At 41.8% G+C, this 24,709-nt stretch overlaps 1 protein-coding gene across 2 annotated transcripts in view; it reads left to right on the forward strand.

Annotated features, from left to right (window-relative positions):
* The window catches only part of SLC24A3 (solute carrier family 24 member 3), a 410,823-nt gene extending 386,822 nt beyond the window's left edge, over positions 1 to 24,001 (forward strand). For both annotated transcript variants that reach the window (XM_040429686.1, XM_040429687.1), the window contains exons 16-17: positions 19,160 to 19,225; positions 23,311 to 24,001. In XM_040429686.1, the coding sequence (XP_040285620.1) occupies positions 19,160 to 19,225; positions 23,311 to 23,463 (219 nt within the window). In that variant the 3' untranslated portion in view covers positions 23,464 to 24,001. The remainder of the gene's footprint in view (positions 1 to 19,159; positions 19,226 to 23,310) is intronic.
* The last annotated feature ends 708 nt before the right edge of the window (positions 24,002 to 24,709 follow it).

A 24,709-nucleotide genomic window follows, 5' to 3' on the forward strand; every position in this document is an offset into this window, starting at 1 on the left:
TGCATGTGTTGTGAATAGGAGAGGGGAAAAACTGACTGCCTGATTTATTGCCTTAAAATGGGTTATCTGGGGAGCCAAAAATCCTCTTCTAGAATGTTATCAGTGTCACAGAACAGCGGGTGTGAACCCACTGTGCCACTGACTGGCTATACTCTGGAGGGGCGTGACTAAGCAACTACCTGGTTTTCACTAGAGCCTCTGGTGGTGAGGGTAGACTTGAGCCATCAGGGTAGTTGCCAGGGGCTACTCCAGAGCAATCCCCGAGTCAGTGGCAGCTGGTCCGGGCAGACCAGGAGATACCTGAGTAGGTACCAGAAGTACAAGCGTAGTCAGACGGCAGAGACGTTACCAGGAGCAACGGTGCAGGACCGAAGGATGAGGCAGAGAAGTGGTCAGACAGGCAATAGGTCAGGGCAGGCGGCACAGGTACAGGTCAGGCAATACGGATCGCCAATAGTAGAGTCAAAGAAAGCAGGCAGGGATCAGACAATAAGGAGCACACAAGAGTATCAGGAGCCAACAAACACCAGGACCTTAACACTGAGGCATCTGGGAAGGGGGCTGAGCCAATTAAATATATGCAGGAGAGCCAGAGTTGGTCAGCGAGGTCACCTGACCTAACCCACACAGCCCAGGGAGTGATGCGCTCCGCCCTTAGAGCAGTGTCACACGAAACCAGCCGAACTCAAGCTGTGTCCAGGGCTGAATGGAAGCTGTGGAGCAGAATCCTCAGAAGCAATAACACCTACAGAGACAGAGCCCAGGACCGCAGCGGTGAAATGGGATGCACGGGCCACAGGTCACCGCTGAGCGCGGCGCCCAGAACCGCGGCGATAAGCGGGGGAACGGAACAGCGGCATACAGTATCCCCCATTCTGCCACTACATACTGAGCCCACTGAGGCCACATGATAGCAGAAGTTGCATTGCTTCTTTCTGCAATGTGATGACAGGACCCATATCACATGACTGAAAGGACTGCAGGCTGCAACTCCCCACCCATTCATGTCAGATTGTCATCACTTACATCACCTAAAGGGGCTCAGTACTGACATCTGCTAATAGTCACATGATCCCAAGTCACACTGGGATCTTGTATCATTAGGTCGGATCCAAAACGATATTGTGGTGTATTAGGGAGGAGGCACATCATGGCAGGGGAGGCAGAAGGGTGCTGGGAAGACCATGAAAGTCCTGCTTCTAACCCACAAGTTTGGGAGAGCAACAAGAGGCCTAGCACTAAGGTAACTTAGGAGATAATTTATGCATAGAATAATGCTAAAAATGTTATGGGACAGGTACTAACACTGCAGTGTAGGGACTGGAAGCTTTTGTTTTATTTCAGAGGCTCCCCGGATAACCCTTTTAAAGAACAAAAGAATTTGGTATTTTGAAATCCAATATTCTCGACCTTCTGTCCCCCAATATTAGATCGTCAGTCAATCCTGCCAAAACTGGCATGTTTGACCAACATACCGGTACATCTAATGTGAATGCAACAGACACCATGACTCCATCTTTTTTAATGGAAGCCATGACACTGACTCAGTGCAAGATTTTATATATTCAAATAAGATTTCCAAATGCAAAAAAACCCCACACAGGCTGGGATTCTCCTTAATATATCATGCTTAATTACAGAAACACTACGATAAGGTGCTCATATCAATCATACAGGCTGAAGGCACGATGCATGACACAGGCATTCTAGGGTTCTTCAATTCCTTGAGTCTTGCACCTCCCTTAAGCATCAGTTTTGTTCCTTTAAGTTACTCTAGAAAGCAGGATATTATTACAGAATCACTTTTGATTCATTGTGAAGACTTCTGTTGAGTGCAGTGGAACCTTAAATGTCTCCTAAACTATAAAGTGACCACATTCATTGGAATCCACAGAATGAAAATAAGCAAGTTTGGCCAGCATGGCGTCTGCCTAGTGCATTAGATAATGTTCCAGCAGAGACCAGCTGTGAGATCTATTACACTCAGTTTTGTTTCCTGGCAGAGCAAATTCCTTGGCCAGTGTTATTTCCCCAGGGCACACACGCACTATTCATTCCAGGGAAGATCTCTATGGTGCACAACAGCTACAGTACCTTTTAAGTCAAATGTGTTCTGTACATTAAAGAAGTCAAGACATGAAGATATTGACTCCTCTGGGCATGTTCTGCTAAAATATTAATCTAGAGGGCCAGATTTTATAAAAAATCTTATGGAGAAGTCTTCATTAAGATTTGCAGCCAGGAAATGATTAAGCCGTTAGGTTGATTGGATAATTACCAAAACCATTTGAGTCAGCATCTTCTAACTTGACTGCTTGACTTGTTGATGTCATTGAACCTCTGTTCACATCCCAGGCGATCTCTCCCATGGGTTTTATGTTATTCCTCCAAATTTATTTAAAATTAATTATTTTCATACTGAAGCATGAGGTGGAATATGCTCAATATCAGTCAACCATGGGGTTTTCAGTTGACAACTGCTGCTTTTAATGGGTTGTCTGGCCTAGGAGCTGACAATCCCAATGGTCAGAAAGTGTGCACCATGGGGGGAAAATAGCTGTACCTATCTTCTGTTTTATCATTCCTGGGTTAGACCGGAAGTGGTTTGGTCCCATTACCACTGACAGTTACATGTGCTTGAACAGCACGTCACTAGAATGTGACAAACACGTGTGATACACATATCACAGAGAGGTAAGTAAGTAAAATCAGGAAAACCTATTCACTGAAAAACTGGTTATTTAAATTGACAGCTGGATAGGACTTACGAAGATATATACTGTAAGCTGGGAACTATGCGCAGTTAGGTGTGCCCACTCATCAATACCTCAATTAAGTCTCTAATTCCCTCTAGGGGGGTATCTATATTAGCCACATATTTATTGTATCTGTTCTAATGTACCTATATTCCCTTAGGGTGGCTCCTATACCCTTATACTGGATTTACACCCTTGGACGAGCAGCCACTTGGCTGCAGTTCAGTGAAGGTGATCACCTTCACAGTATGAGGAGGAGCCATGGCTGCCACTATTGCTCATCCACATACAGATCATGCAGATACATTGTTTCTCGGCAGCAAAATATTGTGGGCAGCAAAATATTGTAGACAGCACCATCTACTGCCCAGAAATGATAATTTAGGAGTCCACTTGAAAGATTGTTTAAAGCAATGAATGTGCGTTTCGCTCATTCATTGGATGATCTGCTGCACCGTTAGACAAGCAGATTATCGGGAACTAGCGTTCGTGTAAACATTCGCCCCTGATAATCTGCCTGGCGGTGTAAACTCGGCATTACTCTCATTTTTGTTTTTCCTGCTGGCCTTATCTATGTCTGGCCTCCTAACACTTTTTAGATATAGTTAAACCTAATAATCAATATATTCTATTATGGGGTTCCCCACCCCATTTTTGATTAACTATTGTGGGTACATCACCTAATTGGAATCTGTTATCTTCTAATCCTTCCCTTTTCCTTCAGACTCTTATCTAGCAATCTTTCCTCCCCATTTGAGCATCTAATAGGTTTGTTCTACATCGTATCTGGTATCCCACAGCAAATTGGCCCAGCAGCAATTCTGACAGCTAAGTCTACCGACATTTCTACACTACCCAATTGTTGGGCAGATTATTGGGGATGAGAGTTCATATGCTTGTTCATTAGGTAACACATTCATTTATAAGGACACCTAAATTATCGTATTGTGCTGTCTAAACAGTATTCTGCTGCCTGGAAACAATGAATCTTTATGGGGATGAGCAATGGCAGTAGCCATCGCTCGTCCTCATACTGTGGAGGTGATCATGAACAGTCCCTTCCTGATAATTGGCTGCCCGTCGGAGCGTGTAAATCCAGCATTACTTTACCGATCTCATTGTTCTTCTATTATGGTATCTGATATTCATATTTGGGAACTCCAACAAATATATTTGAGTAAGTTTTCTTTGTAGACAATAGACTTTATCCCTCAAGGAACATCAAGGGAGCATATTCCATCGTATTATATTCTCTGGTTTCTATGCTCCAGTGGACCCATGGAGAAATTAAGCCATACAACTTTATGATATTTGGATTTCTGTTTTGTTATCTGTTGTACTTAGAACACTAATTAACAAGCATACCATGGATCCAAGACTACCATTACATTACATATATGCACATTGGCCCAGGTTTTGCATGGACATTTGTTAGTATGGAGCAGGGACGTTGCTAGGGTCTCAAAAGATCCGGGGTCCAAGCCCCAATGCATATTGCCCAATTCTCTAAGTCTACCCCCCCCCCCTTCCCGCACACTGCATTGTACTGTATTTGCTCTATAGCAGCACGTACCTCTCACATCCATTGCCTCCCAGCTGACGTCTCCTCTGATTTAGATCTTCTCTGTCATCATCTTCTCCATTCAGTTCGGACAACTTCTTTCAGCCGTGCCTCGTCTCTGCAGAGTGTGACACACAGACATCTTAGGTTCCTCACTTCTATCATCATACCCCAACCTGGATTCCCAACAGTTTTATCCTCCCCAATACCCACAAATACTATTCTGAAGAAAAATGAGGCCCCCCCCCCCCCCATAGTAATAGTGCTCCTCAAAGTCCCACCAATATTAATTCCCTTCTATAATGCCCTAATTAGTAGTACTGCCCCCTACAGAATACTGAGGCCAGTGATTGGCTGAAGCAGTCAAGGGCGCAAGCCAGAAGCAGCCAAGAACAGGGCAGTGGTACTGGTATTGTGGGACTGTGGACAGATGAGTGTTTTTTTTTTTAAATGGGGCACAACTTCCGACTACTTTTGTTACCAGCTCCTAAGCTGGACAACCTCATTAAGAAAGATGTGTGCTCTGAGCAGACATCACTTCTGTTGCCTCACACAACAAATTTAAAGGTCATAGAAAATGTAGCTCAGAATTATATAGTGCACCATTGGCCATTATTAATGAATAATGTAGAGGTTCTTTGCCTCTGTGTTACATCGGTGGCCCATGCCTGCTGCTGCCCCACTACTTCAGATGGGCACAGGCACCACTCTACTCACCCTGTGTCTGTCGCAGTTTCAGCGCTTCAGCAACCTACCCAGGAACCTGTGTCCTGTGTGTCAATTGGAAATATTCTGCATTAAACCTCACCTCATTCTGCAGTATTGCAATGGTTAACACTCCTTTGGTTCAGTGTTGCTGCTTCTGTGTTAATCATCTCTGCTATACAGTGGGGGAAATAATTATTTGACCCCTCACTGATTTTGTAAGTTTGTCCAATGACAAAGAAATGAAAAGTCTCAGAACAGTATCATTTCAATGGTATGTTTATTGTAACAGTGGCAGATAGCACATCAAAAGGAAAATCGAAAAAATAACTTTAAATAAAAGATAGCAACTGATTTGCATTTCATTGAGTGAAATAAGTATTTGAACCCTCTAACAAAAAAAGACTTAATACTTGGTGGAAAAACCCTTGTTTGCAAGCACAGAGGTCAAACGTTTCTTGTAATTGATGATCAAGTTTGCGCACATTTTAGGAGGAATGTTGGTCCACTCCTCTTTGCAGATCATCTCTAAATCCCTAAGGTTTCGAGGCTGTCTCTGTGCAACTCTGAGCTTGAGCTCCCTCCATAGGTTTTCGATTGGATTAAGGTCCGGAGACTGACTAGGCCACTCCATGACCTTAATGTGCTTCTTCTTGAGCCACTCCTTTGTTGACTTTGCTGTATGTTTTGGGTCATTGTCGTGCCCCGTGGACCAGTATTTAAGGGCGAGACAAAATTGTACAGTCGAAGAGACCTTCCAAAAAGAAAGTAGTATTCTATATTCAAGATTTAGAATGAGGGGTTATCCCAAGAAGGTCTTACATCGAGCCTATAACAGAGCCGTTAACACTAATCGGGAGGAACTCCTCAACAATAGAAAAAAGGATGGCGAGAAGGCCATTAGATGTATAGGGACCTTTGATGTGCAAAATGACAAGATATGTAAGATTCTCCAAAGACACTGGCATATCCTGAAGGCAGATAAGGATCTGAGACAGATACTTCCCAAGAATCCTAGTATCACATACAGACGGGGCATGAACTTGAAAGAGATGTTGGTTAGGAGCCATTTTCAAAGAATCTCCAGAAGCAAGACAACATGGCTTAAGACAATAGGATCATATCCATGTGGAGCTTGCAGCTTCTGCAAGTTTATTATCCCAAAGAAAGAGTTCAGCAATCCTCAAGATGGAAAAACATATAAAATACGAGAATTCATCAATTGTAAGAGCACTGGTGTGGTTTACCGCATACAGTGTGAGTGCGACAAATTATATATCCGTAAAACGATCCAAGAACTAAGGAGGAAGATCTCCAAGCATCTTAGTATTTTAAATACTAATGAAGAGACACCCCTGTCCAGACATTTATTAACATACCATGATGGTAATACAAGTGGTCTCAAGATCTGGGGGATACAGAGGATCTAGGCATCTCCTAGACAGGGCAGCATAGACCGTAAACTACAACAAGAGGAGACAAAATGGATCTATTGTCTCCATTCTCTTGCCCCGAATGGGCTTAATGAAGGATTTACCTTCGCTTCATTTTTATAAGTTAAATTGGACCGGCTACAGTACAATCCACATGTAAATGATTGGAAATGATATGAAACATAAGGAGCAAAAAGTAGCATAACCCTCCCATAAATTTATTCTCACACTGTGGAGGAATGGGAGGACGAAGTGAGGGGTAGGGTAGTCCTGAAATGGGCGTATACAGAATATCCAATCCTGAGTGGCCCTAGAGATAGTAGGGAGAAAAGGCTCTCTATAAGCTATACTTACAGTTGGGGAAGCTTCCATCTGGAGAAGTCCAGGCACCTATGGATAGAAATTGAGACCAGTAAGGGATGATCAGGTATAGCAATGTTGATGGTAAGAGAAATAACATTGCTAACAACAAACATAATTAGGATCTTGATCTATGACAATTATGAACATACATAATCCTTTACTGGTAATAATAACCCAGTTTCTGCATATTAATTTGCTCGAGCTTAGGCCGAGCCGGATCCATAGACCATACAGGAATGAGAGGCTTACCCCTTCCTGGAATGAGAAGGGATACAGGGGAAAGGAGAGTATAGGAGTGTGGGGATTAAAATGCATCAGATTCGCCTAGCTCTGTATTAGGGAGGCAGGAAATGTTTAAAATTGAATATCTGTAGATGGGGAGTATCCAGCTTGTATGCAGAATTGGAGTGATCCATGGATAGAATTAGAAATTAGATGGTCACAGTACAGTCACATTAGGCACAATTAATAGATAATTACAATAAGTAGAATCAGGACACTGATCTGTCTTGATGAGACACATAGCACTATAGATAATAATTGGATATATATATATATATATATATATATATATATATAATCCAATACTGGTAATAGTAACACTGTTATTAATAATAACTGGCGTACAGCCAGAGAGAATGTTCAATCCATAGATCATGGAGCATACACATTTTTCACTCCATTCTGCACTGGTTCACCCCCATATATAGCATAATAAGATGGTACAAATCTGTTCCTGGTGGAATACTGACCTGGGATAGAGAAATGTCCTCCAGATATGTAGTATGTGTGGTATTGAAGTGGCCCTATAGATAGAAAATAAAAAAGAAGTGAGTAAGGGAAGAATAATCCAAATTAAATATAATAGAATCATAAAGAACGGAAAAAATACTGGCTTTACATTCTATACATAAAATCAGGGTCAGATAAACACTATAACAAGTATCATCATACACACACACATAATGTAATCCTGGGAATAAATATAATATTATATAATAACTGGCAGTCGGTCAGCTATAGAACGTGGTCCATAGGAGCTACATAATATTCACCATCTTCCTCCGGTCTTTCCCTCAATTCCATATTGATATGAGGGATGGTATGATATCCATAGAGACGTCCTGAAGCCCGCACGCATGTGCAATCTAACAGGAGGGCATAAAAAAACACCAAGTACGGACGCATGCGTAGAAGAGTTACTCTCGTGGATACAGAGCGCAGGTGTGGGATGAATAGGCGATTGCTGAGCCTAGATGCAAGAACGGCGTGCTGGATGTGACATCATGGGCGAGATCTGATGCGGTAAGTGAATGGGACGCAGTATGGTGACGTCATGAAGATGTGGCGCACATACACAGTTCTCGCCCATAGGTGTCCATACCTGAGAGCCCACCCACACGACCCTCGCATTGGCTAAACGTCACAGCCCAGGTATACCGAGGGTTTAAAAGCCCGGACCCCGCCCCCCATAGTACCTGTTTAGTTTCCCCTGAAGACGCCGACTGGCTCGGCGAAACATGTAGGGACACAGGACTTTAGTTTTTAGGCAGGAGTTTGTTAGGGTGCCTATAAGTATTATCTGAATTATGAGATGATATACAACCTGCTTATTTAAATAGCATGAAGTGTTAACACACAAGATTTATACATTAATACTTGGCATGTGACCCTGACTCTTTGTACTCCTGAAGTTTTTAAACAAGTTCCCAAGAAGTCTATTGATACAATTTTTTAAATGTTGAAATAAAATTTGAGTTTTATTACTAGTCAGAGGAGCTGCGAAAATACGCCTGGTCCGAGTGACCACTTAATCTCAATTCCATATTAGTGTCTCTGACTTCCCTGGTTCAGCTGTCAACCTCACCGGGACTACTCCAAGAGTTAGCAGCCTGGTGGGATTAAACAGTGAACACCATGGTACTGCCAGGATAATGTCATTAGGTGTAGCCCAAAGTCAAATTGGTTGGCTGACACAGTGGTTCCGCACCCAGTGATTGGGCATCAAGTGATAGATAATTGGCATATAATATCTGTCCCCTAACTCATACGGCAGAGTCTTAGCGTATTCTATGTGATGCAGTTTCAGCCTGTGTTCCTGCCTCCTGCTTGTGATAGGGTGGGACATAGTGCCAATCCTCTATGTATGTTGGACGCATAAAGGAACAAGACAGACGTTATTTGGTGAGGGGGTGGATATGCAGCCAGGAAGGATTTCATACAGTAGATGTTGATGTAATCTAGTTCACAGGAAGTCAGCCTCCCAAGAGAGGAAGCTGTGGACTAGTGGTCAGCTGCCAATAATTAAAGGATTCAAAATGTATGGATACAGCTGGGCAGGGATGAAACAAATTAGGGTCCCTTCACATCTGTACTTTGGTTTCCATTGTTCTGCTTCTTTAATGGAAGCACCTTGTCTGTTTCATGATGGAAACCATTAGTACCCGAAAGTTTCTTTCAGGGACCCTAACATTTTATCAGGCAAAAGGATCCTGGACCCTGTTTTGCTCTGAGTCCCCTTGCATGCAGCAGCTAAAATATGTCTAGATCATCTTGTCTCAGGGAAGCCAAAAAATGTAGATGTTGTCATATAAACAAAACAACCTTTGGACTGAACTCAGTATGAAATTTATTATAGGGTTAGGAGCAGGGTTAATAATCATAGGGGTAGTGATCACCAATGGGCATCAACTTGTTTAGGCCCATGAAACACACTCATATAAGGCTGGGGACACAATATGTGTGTGTAGGGACCCAAAATCCCACGTCACATTAGACTAAAGGGAAACGAACCATCTAATGTGGAAGTGTATTCTCTTTACTTATTTTCTGATAAAAGTGGTTATTTGTTTATATTCAGTGACTTTAAAAACAGCTGTAGTTTAATCGAAGCCGAAAACCATATGCCATCACTAAGGCGCATGACATTATTTCCTGTGTGAATTACTTCAGCACACAAAACTTTTAATGGGAATTGCCAATTAGATAGGAATATAAACTTGAGACATGGACGTTTCCAGCTGTTTCATACGGTTCTGACCTTTTAGTTATACAAAAACAGAAAGGATTTTAATATATGGGACAATATCAATGTAATTACAATGAAAGGGTCACCCCAGCCTAAAGTATTTATCACCTATACACTGAATGGTTGATAAATGTCAGATCATTGGGGGTCTTACTACTGGGACCCCCACCAGTCTCAGTCCTCGTCTGTTTTCATCAGTTCTATAGAGTGATTTCAGGGGCAGGGCACGGGCTTGAAAGGATATTCCATTAAAACTACTTGTAGCTGAAGTCTTGCAGGGATCAGTGGGGGTCTAGCATTTATCACCTATCCAATAGATAGTAATGCTTCAGGCTGGAATATGTTTTAAGATCCCATCAGTCTACAGATTTTCTTGACTTCTTGACACAACAAAGTTTTGAGCCCCTTTTGGTGTATGGCACTTTCATTAGTCTAACCTGTAGTGTCAAGCAAACTGGAAGTTCTTTAAGGCCACTAAGATGTCATCTGTGGTAACCACCTCTGAAGGTATTGAGCTTGGGGCCCAATATCATGAGTTTCTTGAGAACTAAGGGTGACTATATAATTAAAGGGGTTATAAGTGCCGGATATGATCATTTACTGTTCAATGCATGCACAGATATGAATCCATCTAGGGACAGCACAAAACGTGGTGGTGTGGTTAAATCATGTCACCGCCATCATTATCTGCCCTATGGGTGCATCTCCTGATGATTAGGGGCAAATATTTTAACAAATTGACCAACCCCTTTCAAGAATGGGTAGTGTAATAAAGTGAAGAGTTTAATGCCAGCATTCCTAGTGAATAAGGTAATAAGGAAGTTAATGCTCGTATCCCTGGAGATTTGGGATAATGGTGTATGACATGGCATATCCACCTCATGTAGAACCACAGTTTACTGATTAACGGCACCTGAAATTCCCATTGTGTTCAATAGAGTGGTGGTTATACTCCCTATTAATTAGTCATAGGGGAGGATCCCAGAGGTGGTCCACTCACCTGTCAGGCATTCAAAGAAAATCCTGTGGAAATGTTTAAGTTCATAAGACCCCTCTAATACCAGCAGTGTAGGATTGAGACAGTGTTAATGTCAGCATCCTTGGTGATCTAGGTCATTGAAGAGGTTATGGTCAACATCTTAGTTGGGCAGTAGTTAATTACCTCAGGGCTGTAAAGTGTGAAATGAAGAGGAATGTAGTCTACTTTTCTGAGGCTGATTGCGTTTAGCACTCCCTTCTAAAGTATATAGATGGTGGTTTCGCTTGATCACTGCCTATTCCCTTTACTCTTGATCCCAAACCCTTGTCATCCCTACCATTTGTGCAGCCTCTTTTGTAAATAATATCTGTCCAATTACTTAATTCTTACATCAGAGCCAATGTATGCTACAGATTTGGAGGCGAACACATTGATTTACTTTGATATATATACAGTCGGGTCCATAAATATTGGGACATCGACAAAATTGTAACATTTTTGGCTCTATACACCACCACAATGAATTTGAAATTAAACAAACAAGATGTGCTTTAACTGCAGACTGTCGGCTTTAATTTGAGGGTATTTACATCCAAATCAGGTGAACGGTGCAGGAATTACAACAGTTTGCACATGTGCCTCCCACTTGTTAAGGGACCAAAAGTAATGGGACAAATGGCTTCTCAGCTGTTCTATGGCCATGTGTGTGTTATTCCCTCATTATCCCAATTACAATGAGCAGATAAAAGGTCCAGAGTTAATTTAAAGTCTGCTATTTGCATTTGGAATCTGTTGCTGTCAACTCTCAAGATGAGATCCAAAGAACTGTCACTATTAGTGAAGCAAGCCATCATTAGGCTGAAAAAACAAAACAAACCCATCAGAGAGATAGCAAAAACATTAGACATGGCCAAAACAACTGTTTGGAACATTCTTAAAAGGAAGAAACGCACCGGTGAGCTCAGCAACACCAAAAGACCCGGAAGACCACAGAAAACCACTGTGGTGGATGACCGAAGAATTCTTTACCTGGTGAAGAAAACACCCTTCACAACAGTTGGTCAGATCAAGAACACTCTCCAGGAGGTAGGTGTATGTGTGTCAAAGTCAACAATCAAGAGAAGACTTCACCAGAGTGAATACAGAGGGTTCACCAAAAGATGTAAACCATTGGTGAGCTTTAAAATCCGGAAGGCCAGATTAGAGTTTGCCAAACGACATCTAAAAAAGCCTTCACAGTTCTGGAACAACATCCTATGGACAGATGAGACCAAGATCAACTTGTACCAGAGTGATGGGAAGAGAAGAGTATGGAGAAGGAAAGGAACTGCTCATGATCCTAAGCATACCACCTTATCAGTGAAGCATGGTGGTGGTAGTGTCATGGCGTCGGCATATATGGCTGCCAATTGAACTGGTTCTCTTGTATTTATTCATGATGTGACTGCTGACAAAAGCAGCAGGATGAATTCTGAAGTTTTTGGGCAATATTATCTGCTCATATTCAGCCAAATGCTTCAGAACTCATTGGACGGCGCTTCACAGTGCAGATGGACAATGACCCAAAGCATACTGCAAAAGCAACCAAAGAGTTTTTTAAGGGAAAGAAGTGGAATGTTATGCAATGGCCAAGTCAATCACCTGACCTGAATCCGATTGAGCATGCATTTCACTTGCTGAAGACAAAACTTAAGGGAAAATGCCCCAAGAACAAGCAGGAACTGAAGACAGTTGCAGTAGAGGCCTGGCAGAGCATCACCAGGGATGAAACCCAGCGCCTGGTGATGTCTATGCGTTCCAGACTTCAGGCTGTAATTGACTGCAAAGGATTTGCAACCAAGTATTAAAAAGTGAAAGTTTGATTTATGATGATTATTCTGTCCCATTACTTTTGCTTCTTTAACAAGTGGGAGGCACATATGCAAACTGTTGTAATTCCTACACCGTTCACCTTATTTGGATGTAAATGCCCTCAAATTAAAGCTGACAGTCTGCAGTTAAAGCACATCTTGTTTCATTTCAAATCCATTGTTGTGGTGTATAGAGCCAAAAATGTTACAATTGTGTCGATGTCCCAATATTTATGGACCTGACTATATATATATATATATATATATATATATATAATGTATATTTAGGTAAACAAGATGAATCAAGTATTTTATTATATATAATATACCTTAACATTACACAATTACGCAGGGAAAGCTAGGCAAAAAACCTTGAGAAAGCTGTATTGGTTGTCACCCATTTTTCCAAGAATATACTGATGATTCTTTTTTCACTTTATGGATTATCCTTAGCAAAAGTCTAGTATTCTAGCAATATATAAGTAGGAAACACATATCATATAATAATAAAACTGTATGAAACTAACGACACAAGAGACAGTCTTTTTGGCACATTAACAGTAAGTTCTTTGACAAAGATTGAACACAGAATTCCAGATGATTTTCAGTTTCTAAAGTCTATGTTCCATTTTAATATAGAATAGGTTGTTGTTTTTCCAATTCAAATATATCTACAATTCCTTAGCAGTTAACATTAATAGAATAGTATAAAGTGAACATAACCATCTACTGTTACAAAGTAAATCAAATAATGTCTATAGAGTAACCTATCGGTAATATTTATGGTATGAATAGGTGTCAAAGGGTCCCATAGCCATTAGAAATTTAGAACAGTCCACTCACAGAAAACACTATATTTAGGGCCACCTCTATTAGTCAAGGCACAGAACATTTGAAATGTGCAGCTCTCGGACCCCCATTGACTTAAAGGGGTTATCTAATGAAGAACATGTATTACTTAGTCACAAGACGTGGGTTCAGACTCCTCAAGGAGGAGAGATTCAAGCATGTGCCCTGCCACTCCTCTCAAAATCATCTTTGAAAGCAATGGGCCCCCAACATTCATACATCACCTATATTTTAAATGCATGGCACACAGTACTACATTTTCCCTAGTGACAACTGATGATTGCAGGCTCCAGCATCCAGATACTCTGTGATCACGTAGCAAGTTCCCTGGAAGATGGAGGGTGTCCACTTTCTAATTCAAATGCAGTTCAGGATAGTATACAGCCCAGTATACAAACTGATTGCATACATAGAATTCATTATGTGCACTGCACATCCATATACAGTTAAAACTCAAAAAAATTGAATATCATGCAAAAGTCCATTTATTTCAGTAATGCAAATTAAAAGGAATTGCATTAATGCAACTTAACATAAGAATTTTGTGAAAAGGTTCAATATTCTAGCCTCAAAGTGTCACAATAAAGTCAAACAGACCGCGCTGCTGTACACCAAGATGAATCTCCTCGTCAATCACAACGGGCTATTTTTCATCGGACATTGAAAACACAAAGTGTCACACTCTAGTCAGCTAATTAATCCATACCCCCTGAGCTAAGGGTACCTCAAAATTGAGACTTTGGGGTTTCATAAGCTGTAAGCCATAATCATCCAAATTGTAATAAAATAAAGGCTTGAAATATCTCGCTTTGCATGTAATGAGTCTCTCATATGTTAGTTTCACCTTTTAAGTTGCATTACTAAAATAAATGAACTTTGCACAATATTCAAATTTTTCGAGTTTCACCTGTACATTACTGGAAACAAGCAACACACTCTTAAGGTATGACCTCGTGGAACTGCCATGCTGCATTGCGGATGCAGCTGCCTGCTGCCACGTGCCATGCAGCCAGCTGCTGCCAAGTTAAACGCTGATGTACGAGTCACCGCTACATCCAATTAACTAAATACAACCACATTTTTTCTTCTGTTTTCATTGTTAATGGCCGCTCATGTGGTACCCCCAAGTACAGCACGACCACTTCATGTGGGCATACCCTTGTAATCTGGTGCAAGATTTCTGCTGAGGGACTTGTGGAATATTATTGTTATAACCAGTAGACATTGTTAATCTCACGGCTTCATATGTGAACAGATTTCCCAAGACTTCTTTGCATAAAGAATCAAAGGTTTTATGCCATCTGATCGGTAACGGAGATAGAGTTGTGCAGTAAAATCTTACCTGTTATGGATCAGCGAATGGAACCCTCTGGGCCAGCTAACCGATTTGCCATATGGCTGGGAACTTAACAGACAGAGAAGACAGACTGGGTTAACTTAAATAGAAACTGAACTTGGACTTGAAAGTGTAGGAGCACATAGGCAGGATGGAAACAGGACTTGGAGCACGACAGGAACACAGGTAGGAAATAATGCAGAATAAACACAGGTAAATCGCAGTTGCATCAGACTATCAAACAACTTTGCTGGTCAGCAGGGAACCTAAAGCTCAGACACCCTCTACCTTGAGAGGTTGCTTTAAATACCTATGGACCTTCAGCCATTGGCTGGGGAAGGATTTTGGAGCGTGCACACTGACCTAAGGGATGATCAGGCAGCAGCATCAAGAGGACACCAGCGATGGCATGGTGAGTGGCACAGTGTCTGTGCCTGCAAGGAACAAGAGGGAGGCTAGCATGGACCACAGGCCTAACATTACCAAAGACTAATGAGGCAAAGAATCAGGTTCGACGGTAAGGGTCCTTTTACAGAGGCCAATTACAGCCTGGTATAAATGCTGATTAACCAGACAAATGGAAGCTTCAATAGTAATGGAACTTCAGTAAAATATGAGTGTGGTCACATTCATTGGACGTCCACCTAACATAACTGGTCATGAAAATAAAAAGAGAATATCAATGAACAACCCCTTTAATAAGTAGATTTTTGGTCACTAGATCTCAGACTACATGTGGACTCTCACGTTGGCTTTCCTAGCCATGCCTGCTTTTTGTAAACTAATCCAAGTAGGCACAGATGTAGTCTCTGGAATGACAGAGACTTGTCTATTGGAGTACCATGAACAAAACAGACAGACACGGACAGAGGATAGGGATATGCAGGTCATGGCTTATACTTAAGATAAGCCATCAATATTTGATTTCTGGTGGTCCAACCTCACTGTATTTTTTAAAAATGCACAGCAGGTCATTAAATGTGACTACGCAGGGTACCGTAGTTTGCCCCATCCATTTGAGCAGACTAAATGGGAAGAATAGCAGTACCAGGCACAGACAATATGAATAAGCTACAGTGCCTATGTAAGCAATGAAGCGGCAAACACCATGGATCTTCAGTCTGCTGATTGCTGTGGGCCTGGAGGTCAGTCCTTCACTGTTCAAACTTTGATGACCTGGAAAACCCATTATATGTTAAAAAAAAATGCTTTGTACTCCATATGAGCCCACTATAAACAATAGCCTGGTATCTAAACAATAACTATTCATGTATACATTATAGGAAATATCTAAAAAATCTGCTAACATCCTGGACACAGTTACCAAAAAGGATTTTTGAATTAACCCCGAGACACTGCCCAAGATATGCTAATAAACATTGGCATGACCTCCATGTGGAAAACCTGACTCATTCCATTAGTAATGCATTGTATACAATGGAAAATACTTCTTTGGCTGTTGTCTCAGTTTCTATAATCCCTAGAACAAAACGTTACCTCCTGATTTGTTTTGCTGCAGAAAATGCATTTCATGTCGTCATCAGATGGAGATCACAGTTTAAGTTCTTGGAACTGTATGAAGAAATAATAGGAATTATTGATGGGATATTGATTGAATTAGTATTTTGCAGCGTACTTAAAGGTTAATTAGTTTCATGTGGAATTAAGTGATAATCAGCTTACAAAGATACTTCATAAATCTCACTCTTTAATTAACCCCTTATGGACCAGGTCAATTATCATCTTTCAATTTTCATCTTTTCCTCCCCGCCTTCCATGTTCAATAAATAACCTAATTTTCCTTTCACATAGCATTATGGGGGCTTATTTTTGTGGATGAACAAGTTGTATTTTAAATGGCACCATTTAATTTACCATATGATGTATTGGAAAATGAGAAATAAAATTCCTTGTTGGGTGAAACAGAAAAAAAACACAATTCCGAATTTTTGGGGGGTTTTGTTTTCACAGCGTTCACTCACAATTACATGACTACCTCACTCTGTAGGTCAGTACGATTGGTGATACCAAATTTATATTGTTTTATGAGGTTTTGCTCATAACTTTGCCATATTCTGACACCCATAACTTTTTTTGTTCATGTTTCCATTTACAGAGCTGTATAGGGCTTGCTTTTTGCGGGTTGAAATGTACAGTTGTGGCCAAAAGTTTTGAGAATTACATATATATTGGAAATTGGAAAAGTTGCTGCTTAAGTTTTTATAATAGCAATTTGCATATACTCCAGAATGTTATGAAGAGTGATCAGATGAATTGCATAGTCCTTCTTTGCCATGAAAATTAACTTAATCCCAAAAAAACTTTCCACTGCATTTCATTGCTGTCATTAAAGGACCTGCTGAGATCATTTCAGCAATCGTCTTGTTAACTCAGGTGAGAATGTTGACGAGCACAAGGCTGGAGATCATTATGTCAGGCTGATTGGGTTAAAATGGCAGACTTGACATGTTAAAAGGAGGATGATGCTTGAAATCATTGTTCTTCCATTGTTAACCATGGTGACCTGCAAAGAAACGCGTGCAGCCATCATTGCGTTGCATAAAAATGGCTTCACAGGCAAGGATATTGTGGCTACTAAGATTGCACCTCAATCAACAATTTATAGGATCATCAAGAACTTCAAGGAAAGAGGTTCAATTCTTGTTAAGAAGGCTTTAGGGCCACCAGTGCAGAGCTTGCTCAGGAATGGCAGCAGGCAGGTGTGAGCGCATCTGCACGCACAGTGAGGCGAAGACTTTTGGAAGATGGCCTGGTGTCAAGAAGGGCAGCAAAGAAGCCACTTCTCTCCAAAAAAACCCATCAGGGACAGATTGATCTTCTGCAGAAAGTTTGGTGAATGGACTGCTGAGGACTGGGGCAAAGTCATATTCTCTGATGGAGCCTCTTTCCGATTGTTTGGGGCATCTGGAAAAAGGTTTGTCCGGAGAAGAAAAGGTGAGCGCTACCATCAGTCCTGTGTCATGCCAACAGTAAAGCATCCTGAGACCATTCATGTGTGGGGTTGCTTCTCATCCAAGGGAGTGGGCTCACTCACAATTTTGCTCAAAAACACAGCCATGAATAAAGAATGGTATCAAAACACCCTCCAACAGCAACTTCTTCCAACAATCCAACAACAGTTTGGTGAAGAACAATGCATTTTCCAGCACGATGGAGCCATAAGGCAAAAGTGATAACTAAGTGGCTCGGGGACCAAAACGTTGACATTTTGGGTCCATGGCCTGGAAACTCCCCAGATCTTAATCCCATTGAGAACTTGTGGTCAATCCTCAAGAGGCGGGTGGACAAACAAAAACCCACTAATTCTGACAAACTCCAAGAAGTGATTATGAAAGAATGGGTTGCTATCAGTCAGGAATTGGCCCAGAAGTTGATTGAGAGCATGCCCAGTCGAATTGCAGAGGTCCTGAAAAAGAAGGGCCAACACTGCAAATACTGACTCTTTGCATAAATGTCATGTAATTGTCGATAAAAGCCTTTGAAACGTATGAAGTGCGTGTAATTATATTTCACTACATCACAGAAACAACTGAAACAAAGATCTAAAAGCAGTTTAGCAGCAAACTTTGTGAAAACTAATATTTGTGTCATTCTCAAAACTTTTGGCCATGACTGTAGATTTATTGGTACCATTCTAGAGTATATATAAATTTTTGATCACTTTTAGGGTGACCAAAAATAGAGCATCACACATTTAAAATTTTTTATGGCATTCACCATTCGGACAATTTTGGATGCAGTGATACTGATAATCTTCTTTTTTGTTCATTGCTTTATTTATATTCTGTTGTTTTTTTTTTTACTTTTTTTCTGCCAATCACATCTGACAGGTTAAATGACCTGACACCAGTCATAGCAGATGGGGGTCAGCCAGCTGTATTACACAGCTGCACCAAACGTGTATGTAATAGGCTCAACTCATGAGCCTGCTCCATACTTCTCCTGCATGCCATACATTTATGACATTTTGTGGGAAGGGCTTAAACCTGATTGATATCGGAAGAATTTGATCCTCATAGGTGTGATCTTTTTCACCATATTTGGAGTACACCGAACACTACACACCCCCGAGGATTTGTATCTCATTTGTATGCATAGTTATAGATAAAAGGTTAGTGTGTTAAAAGAACAACCAGGGCAAAGCGGATCCACTGTGTTTGCCTATTGAAGGATCTGAGGAGGTCTTTGAATCTTGTACCACATCTGCTCTAAGTTATATGTATTTAGTAGCCGTGTACTACCAGTGTGTAATAATAAATGACTATTCTTCTATTACAGATACATCTTAACAGCAGGGGCCTCATATATTCTGTGGCTTTGCTCCTGGCTTCCTTGTTTGTTACGGTATGTAGTAAACTTCTGCATGGCTACGATTTTATTTTTTGGATTACTTATTGTGGATGGGTAATAAACAGCAAATCGTTCTTATTTGTTATGGAGAATTAAGTCATATTCTTTTGTTGTATTTTATAAATGTGGAAAAGAAGACCTTCTGACTCTCCTTTTAGCCCCCTGACAATAAGCTGGGAACCCAGCAATCTGCGGTGATCAGTGGGGGAATCCGGCAGCATGTCTTCTATTTCACTGCAGCATAGGGAAAATGAAGTATTACACAGTTACAAAATAAGCAATTATTACAGTCCATGGTGAATATACAGTGCCTTGCAAAAGTATTCACCCCCCTTGACTTTTTCGTATTTTGTTACATTTCAGCCTTAAGTTCAATGTTTTGTTAATTAGAATTGTATATGATGATCAGAACACAATAGTCTAAGTTGGTGAAGTGAGATGAGAAAGATATAGAAATAAAACTATTGTTTGTAATAGAAAGCAGAAAATTGGCATATGCGTATGTATTCACACCCTTTGTTAGGAAGCCCATAAAAAGCTCTGGTGCAACCAATTACCTGCAGAAGTCACATAATTAGTTCAATGATGTCCACCTGTGTGCGATCTAAGTGTCACATGATCTGCCATTAGATATACACACCTTTTTTGAAAGGCCCCAGATGCTGCAACACCTAAGCAAGAGGCATCACTAGCCAAACATTGCAATGAAGACCAAGGAACTCTCCAAACAAGTAAGGGACAATGTTGTTGAGAAGTATAAGTCAGGGTTAGGTTATAAAAAAATATCCAAATCTTTGATGATCCCCAGGAGCACCATCAAATCTATCATAACCAGTGGCGTACCGTCCATAGAGGCAGACCACGCCACTGCTATGGGGCCCGCGGCACTGGGGGGCCCGTAGCGCAGAGAAGGCCCCGCCCACACTATTTGGCCCCGCCCACTCATGACCTGCAGCCGGCTATGCGGCTGCTTTTCTCCAGACCCAATTCATCTTCCGCAATCGCCGCCAAGCCCCCCCCCCCCGTTTGACCTGATCCTGACCAGACCCTCCTGACCTGATCCTGACAGTCTGCTGACGCGGAATCAGGATCAAGCCAGCCTGCATGTAGCGCTCGAGCCGCTGGCCAATCAGCACAAGGCAATTCTGTTGAGGCAGCTGCTGATTGGCCAGTGGCGCAAGGGGGCGGGAGAATCGGCTCGAACTTCGCCGTCGCTAGGGTGCATAAGCTAAGGAGATGAAGAGGAAGATTCTGAAGCGATTGTGTCCCTGGCTGGCTGGCCTGAAGTAAGTCACTCAGACTCAGAAGTTGAACAAGTACCGTTCGTTCGTCCTGCCGTGTCACTGCCGGCTGCACTCCCTGCAGCAGTGCCTGGCCCGGCTGACTCTGACTTTGACTATATTATATATTATGCTGCCTGAGGCCTGTGTTAGTTTACAAATCTCTGGGGAGCAGGGTGATATCTGTTACTTCTTTACAATATGCCCCCCTTGCCTGTCACTGCAGGGAGCTCGGCCCATATGCAGCATGTAGTACGCCATTACCCATGTGGAGAGTTCATGTATTAACTGTGCTCTTCAGATGAAACCCTAGGCTCTAGTATTATATGACCATCTGGTCATATAATACTAGAGCCTAGGGTTTAATCTGAAGAGCACAGTTAATACATGAACTCTCCACATGGGTAATGGCGTACTACATGCTGCATATGGGCCGAGCTCCCTGCAGTGACAGGCAAGGGGGGCATATTGTAAAGAAGTAACAGATACCCGCAGACCAACAAATCCTTATATGATGTCCCGCCTTTCCTCCTACTCTTTCCTGTATGAGCCCCCCCATAATCCTCTCTGAGCCCCCCTAATGCCCCCATTACCCCAAAATGTTCAGGTTCGGGGAAGAGTAGGAGGAAAGCACACTGTCCTCTATGAGCCTCTCCCCCCCCCCCCCCCCCCCCGAGTCCTCTATGAGCCCCTCAACCCCTTAATGCCCCCCAAAATGCCAGGGGGGAGAGGAGTAGAAGGAAAGCACACTGTCCTGAGCATTTTGGGGGGCATTAAGGGTTTGGGGGGCTCATAGAGGACAGTCTGCTTTCCTCCTACTCAGTCCTGTATGAGCCTCCCCCCTGAATCCTCTATGAGCCCCCTTTATGCCCCCATTACCCCAAAATGCCCAGGTGGAAGAGAAGTAGAAGGAAAGCACACTGTTCTGAGCATTTTGGGGGGCATTAAGGGTTTGGGAGGCTCATAGTGGACAGTGTGCTCTCCTACTCCTTCCCCCCAGGCATTTTGGGGGGCATTAGGGATTCTTTAATGGGGGTGTGGCATGGGAGGAGCCAGGACAGGAGGTGGGACGGGCCAGGGGTGGATAGTGGGTGGGGTTAGGGGGCCCAATTCAGATGCTTGCTATGGGGCCCAGTGATTTCTATGTACGCCCCTGATCATAACCAAATGGAAAGAACATGGTACAAGAGCAAACCTGCCAAGAGACGGGCGCCCACCAAATTTCACGGACCAGGCAAGGAGGGCATTAATCAGAGAGGCAGCACAGAGACCTAAGGTAACCCTGGAGGAGCTGCAGAGTTCCACAGCAGAGACTGGAGTATCTGTACATAGGACGACAATAAGCCGTACGCTCCATAGAGTTGGGCTTTATGGCAGAGTGGCCAGAAGAAAGCCATTACTTACAGCAAAAAACAAAAAGGCATGTTGTGAGTTTGCGAAAAGGCATGTGGGAGACTCCCAAAATGTGTGGAGGAAGGTGCTCTGGTCTGATGAGACTAAAATTTTACTTTTCGGCCAAAGAAAACGCTATGTGTGGCGCAAACCCAACACATCACATCACCCAAAGAACACCATCCCCACAGTGAGACATGGTGGTGGCAGCATCATGCTGTGGTGATGGGACTGGGAAACTGGTCAGAGTTGAGGGAAAGATGGATGGGGCTAAAGACAAAGATATTCTTGAGCAAAACCTGTACCACTCTGTGCGTGATTTGAGACTAGGACGGAGGTTCACCTTCCAGCAGGACAATGACCCCAAACACACTGCTAAAGCAACACTTGAGTGGTTTAAGGGGAAACATGTAAATGTGTTGGAATGGCCTAGTCAAAGCCCAGATCTCAATCCAATAGAAAATCTGTGGTCAGACTTAACGATTGCTGTTCACAAGCGCAAAACATACAACCGGAAGGAGCTGGAACAGTTTTGCAAGGATGAATTTGCGAAAATCCCAGTGGTAAGATGTGGCAAGCTCATAGAGACTTATCCAAAGCGACTTGGAGCTGTGCTTGCCACAAAAGGTGGCTCTACAAAGTATTGACTTTAGGGGGGTGAATAGTTAAGCACATTGACTTTTTCAGTTATTTTGTCCTATATGTTGTTTGCTTCACAATAAAAAATAAAAAAACATCTTCAAAGTTGTGGGCATGTTCTGTAAATTAAATTATGCAAATCATCAAACAATCCATGTTAATTTCAGGTTGTGAGGCACCAAAATATGAAAAAAGTCAAGGGATACTTTTGCAAGGCACTGTATATTCCCATTCAGAAGATGCCCAGAGACAATAGCATATTTTTTACATGTTAGCAATTATTTAAAAACCATTTAAAGGGGACCTGTCACATTGAACATGGTGTGTGAGCTGTAGGCAGCATGTTATAGAGCAGGAGGAGCAGATATATAGTTTTATGGTAAAAGTTTTAGTAAAACTTGTATTTCATTAATTTAAATTCCTGCTCATTCTGGGCTTTGAAGTCAAGGAGGCGGACCTATCAGTGATTGACAGCCTTCCTCAATGACTGTGTATACAGAGATAGCTGTCAATCACTGATAGGACCACCTCTTGGACCTCAAAGCCCAGAATGAGCAGAAATTTCAATTACTAAATGACATACTAAATCTTTTCACACTAAACTCTATATAAATCTGCTCAGCTCCTCTATAACATGCTGCCTGCATATTGCTTTGCATTTCCTGGTGACAGGTTCCCTTTAACCAGACCACCAGAATTGTTTCCAGAATTTATTACATTTATGATTCTCCCTATACAGACATGCTGACTCTGTTGCCTTTATTACAGGTCTGTGGTGTTCACCTGAACAAGTGGAAACTGGACAAGAAGCTAGGACTGACATGTATATTTCTGTATAGCATCTTCCTGTGTATCTCCATCCTCACGGAATTCAATGTTTTCACTTATGTGAACTTGCCCATGTGCAGAGGCGGAATCTGATCTAGCAGGCAGACGTGTCACAGAGACTTTATTTTACTGTTTGGTGCAATACAAAGAAACGACCCTCGCCATAAAAATGGTGATGCACCCGGAGGTCGTCAAGTCTGTCTCGGTCACTGTTCAGGGGAATTACTTCTTTCTATGGCTCCTCATTCTGCTCAATGGGGACATTTTCTTCATAGTCTTTTTTGTGTTTTTTTTTTATTGTTTGAGATTCCAATATTTGCGAAAATGTTGTCCTTTTTAACAGTGACCAGGGTTTTAGATAAAAGGCTGCTAACTGGCCCAGAGCCAGCCCCAATCAAGTCTGCTACAAATCCTTCTTATTTATTTGGTGAGGAACTTAATGTAATTTATAACTAGAGATTGTTGAAAAGTTGCAGAAGAATGGAAACTATTCATTACCAGGGATTCATTTTGAGGAATATCAAGGGATGAAATAGCTGAAACCCTTTCCCAAATTGAGATGGAACAAGCTTTGATGAACCCAGTGGACAGCAGTGCACATTTGAAGCAAGGTCACAGGCTGACATAGGAACTTTAAAAAAAAAAACTAAGTGTGTTCACATTTTTGCTAAGGAAGGACAGAGGAAAAGAACTTTTTTATACAATGAACAAATTTCTTTCGTAAGACAGTAGAAAACAGTAGATTTGTAGAGACAGTATCAGTCTGTTCTCGTAATTACTGCAACCGGCAACATAGTCAACTAAAAAGTCATTGGTTGCTCCTTAGTTGTGTGTTTCTAGTGCTGGGTTTGCTGAACAATGGAAATCAATGCAATATGGTAATTGTTCAGTACTATTAATGGTTCTTTCCTAGTCCATGGTGGCACCTGAAGGTCTGCTATCTTCTCTAGCTAGTCTGCCTGGTACAGTATTTTTCTATACATAGCTACATAGTAGGTATCAGCTACTATGTACAGAAGTCATAAATAATTTGCTTTTTCAGTTATGGACACTGGTTTCTTATAAAAGGCATATTTTGCACAAATGCTTTTTGATGATGATACAACATAAGACGGTTTTTGAAGTGTACACTGGATGTGGCCATATTGTATTTACAGTTTAAGCAAAAGATCTCATAATAGGGGATCAACCAAGGCAGAAAATATGCATACAAAACCGATTCTAGTTTTCACAGACCAGCCATTTTTTTGCAGTATAAAAGTTTAATTTATTATGCATGTACAGAGAGGAAAATTATTTGAAGAATACTAGAAGTAGTTTCTATAAGTCATGAAAGCTG

Source organism: Bufo bufo, chromosome 4 (assembly GCF_905171765.1).
Source record: "Bufo bufo chromosome 4, aBufBuf1.1, whole genome shotgun sequence".
NCBI classification, from domain to species: domain Eukaryota; kingdom Metazoa; phylum Chordata; class Amphibia; order Anura; family Bufonidae; genus Bufo; species Bufo bufo.